The 2,989-nt window shown below is 29.6% G+C and overlaps 1 protein-coding gene across 3 annotated transcripts in view; it reads right to left on the reverse strand.

The window, feature by feature from the left end:
• Positions 1-338: 338 nt before the first annotated feature.
• Positions 339-2,989, reverse strand: part of LOC106464753 (superoxide dismutase [Mn], mitochondrial-like) — a 13,228-nt gene continuing 10,577 nt past the window's right edge. For 2 of the 3 annotated variants that reach the window (XM_013924910.2, XM_022392552.1), the window contains 2 exons: positions 1,835-2,014; positions 345-692 (listed from right to left, as the gene is read on the reverse strand). In XM_013924910.2, coding sequence (XP_013780364.1) covers positions 535-692; positions 1,835-2,014 — 338 coding nt within the window. In that variant the 3' untranslated portion in view covers positions 345-534. Of the gene's footprint in view, positions 693-1,834; positions 2,015-2,989 lie in introns of all 3 variants that reach the window. The other variant, XM_022392551.1, reaches the window with a different exon arrangement.

The following is a 2,989-nucleotide window of genomic DNA, read 5'->3' on the forward strand; positions in this document are numbered from 1 at the left end:
GAAAAATTAGCACAAGATTTAAAGGTTGCTTATATGCTCCATGCAGATTTTTTACAGCTACTACAATTTAAAAAAGTTCTTGCAATAAAATAATAAAAATTTGTTTTTAGAATATTATTTGTTTCATTCATACTTAATATGTGTGTTAAATGAAATATTTCACACACACATTTATCTTTTTTTATGTTTATATATTATTTGATTACAGAAGTTTGTAAATATTTTCTCACAACCTAGTAAGTATTTTCACAATTCATTTTCTTGTTGGTACTTTAGGGTTATTTCATGTACCATAGAAAATCTCATTTTTAGCAAATAACATTATCCAATGAAAACACTAAATGTTTACAAACATAGCTTTATTCATGTTATTTTACCATCATTCTGATTCTGAAGTACACATTGATGTCTTTGGTGGAAAGACCAATTTTAACTAAAGTTTTAAAGCAAACAGTTAGTTTATAGTCAGAAGCAACAACTGCTAAGTAGATATGTTTGTAGTCAATGTTTTTATAACAGCCTTCTTTGGAAACTTTACACTCCAACATTTTGTTGAGCTTCAACCAGCCTTTCAGAAACATCCGTCCAGTTGACAACATTCCACATAGCTTTTACATAATCTGGTCTGACATTCTTATACTGCAAATAATAAGCATGCTCCCATACGTCTATCCCAAACAGAGGAACTAAGCCTATTAAAGAAAAAAAGGTTATCTCAAAATCATGTTTTAAATAAAATAAACAAATTGCTAGGAAAGAAAACTAAAAAACGAAATATTTCAAATAGAGTAAGTGGCATTCTAACATCTATATATTGAGTTTAACAAAGATATGAAATTATTTTCAAACATTTTATGAAAATTCATTTCTATGATCATATGTAACAAAAAACAGAACATATGACATACTCGCATATTAATCACTGGAAACACCTTATGAACCCATATCATTAATAACAAAATTTTCTGCCATACATCAATTACCATACGGAGTGTATCTGCTCAACAAAACCTCTAATAAAAGTAATCTAACTATCTCTGAAAACAGTAAATTTTAATAATTATTTTTATGATGCAGTCCATCATTACTACTCACATCAATTATCTAAAACATTGATTACACTTTGCTAAGCAGTTTTTGATTTTAACATTATTGTTACATATTACACTATAATGGGACACAGTCTACAGTTACATACAGCCCTGGGTAGCTAAGTTGAGAACAGAAGTAGTTTGATGAAGAACTGACATTCTGTGTTCAAGTCTCGTACAAGGTAGAATTTGCCTTACTAACCCTCTCTTGGTATTTATTCCAAGTACAATTACATTCCAAAATCTTTATGTTTAGTCGCTAATAAATTTTTAAGATTTATTAAGTTATACGTACATCTTATTAAACATCTAACTACTGCTGATATACAGACACAAAACTGGAACACAGCCAGTTATGTAACTTAGGTAGTACCTTTTTTCTAAAACTATTTCCATCTTACAGATACTTATTTCATTCTGGAAATAACCATTGTGATGATAGTATATATCTTAGGCTTAAAGGTGTAGTGAAATTCAGAGTTGATCATAATATATTTATTATTTATTAATTCTATATGTTCTTGATCACCTAGAATAACTAAATACATTATCTACATAATTTTTTTAGGTAAAGGCACAGCAATATCAAACATATGTAAACATTAGAAGAGAACCTTCTGATAATTAACTGTGCTTATTGCTGCCAATTATAAAAAAAAGAAATATGAGATCACATTTTCTTATTCTCTTTTAGTTTATTTAATGTTTACAGATATACATTAAAAATGATAGTAATTAGATACCTGTTGTAGCCCGGAGTGGATCTTGATTAGCACATGATGAAAGCTGTAAGCTATTGGTGGTTGTATTGAAACCAAGCCATGCCCATCCTGAGCCTTGAACAGCCACAGCCATATTGGACATCTGAGTTTTAAAGTTCTCAAAACTTCCAAAATCAGATTTAATTAAATGCATCAAATCACCTATGAAATATCAGAGGTATTAGACAATGACACAATTCACTAAGCCATTACGATAACAGCAATGTTGTAAAAGCATTCTGTAAATCTAAACATTATATTAATTTTGATAGTAACTGTAATATATACATTTCCTGAAATTCATTAATCACAGACACAAAATCATAAACCACTTAGTGCATATTAGAAAAACTAGCCATCAGAAGAACATATGATCCCCAACAAAACAATTTACTTTTTGTTTAAGTTTGGTATTGGTGTAATGACAAATACAGGTGGTAAATGTGTGTATTTTACAATTATGTTTTTTTATGTGGTGACCATCTTTTAACCCCATATCAATAGGATTCTCCCACTTCCCCAAGAGAAATTATCTACTGAGTTTGAGTAAGACCTGCTATTTGAAACTACTAATTGCACCAAAATGGATTGCTATAGAAGGATGAACAACATTGCTGCTATATCACCCTCACAATTTTGGTTAGAAGGATGAAAGGAAAAAGCTTAGCAATCTAAATAAACTACACTGTAAGTACCTCAAAACCTGTAGAGGGATTGGTCACCCTACTGTACAGCTGTAGTATTTCTTCTTTGAAGGGATAACTCAATGGTTTTCTGGGAACATTTTCATAACTGCTTAGTAATGTATGTACATAAAAGATAACAATTATAATGGTATATTTATGATGTTTTAAACCCTGTATTAAAACATTGTGCAATTTGTAGTTTTATGCTTTCTCAAATCTATCCATAATTTTAGTTTTTTTTATGTACGACTTGCAACAGCAGCAAATGTTGTGTTACCTATGAATATTTCAAATCAAATGCACACTGTATGAAAATGTACATACTAAAATAAGACTTAAAAGTATCCTAATACAGCAAAACTTTATAAAAATATGCAAATAGTAGCTCACATCAGCTTACAAAGGTTAGTAGCTGATCAAGATATACATTTTTAGATGGACAAATTTATCA

Source organism: Limulus polyphemus, unplaced genomic scaffold (assembly GCF_000517525.1).
Source record: "Limulus polyphemus unplaced genomic scaffold, Limulus_polyphemus-2.1.2 Scaffold1734, whole genome shotgun sequence".
Classification (NCBI taxonomy): domain Eukaryota; kingdom Metazoa; phylum Arthropoda; class Merostomata; order Xiphosura; family Limulidae; genus Limulus; species Limulus polyphemus.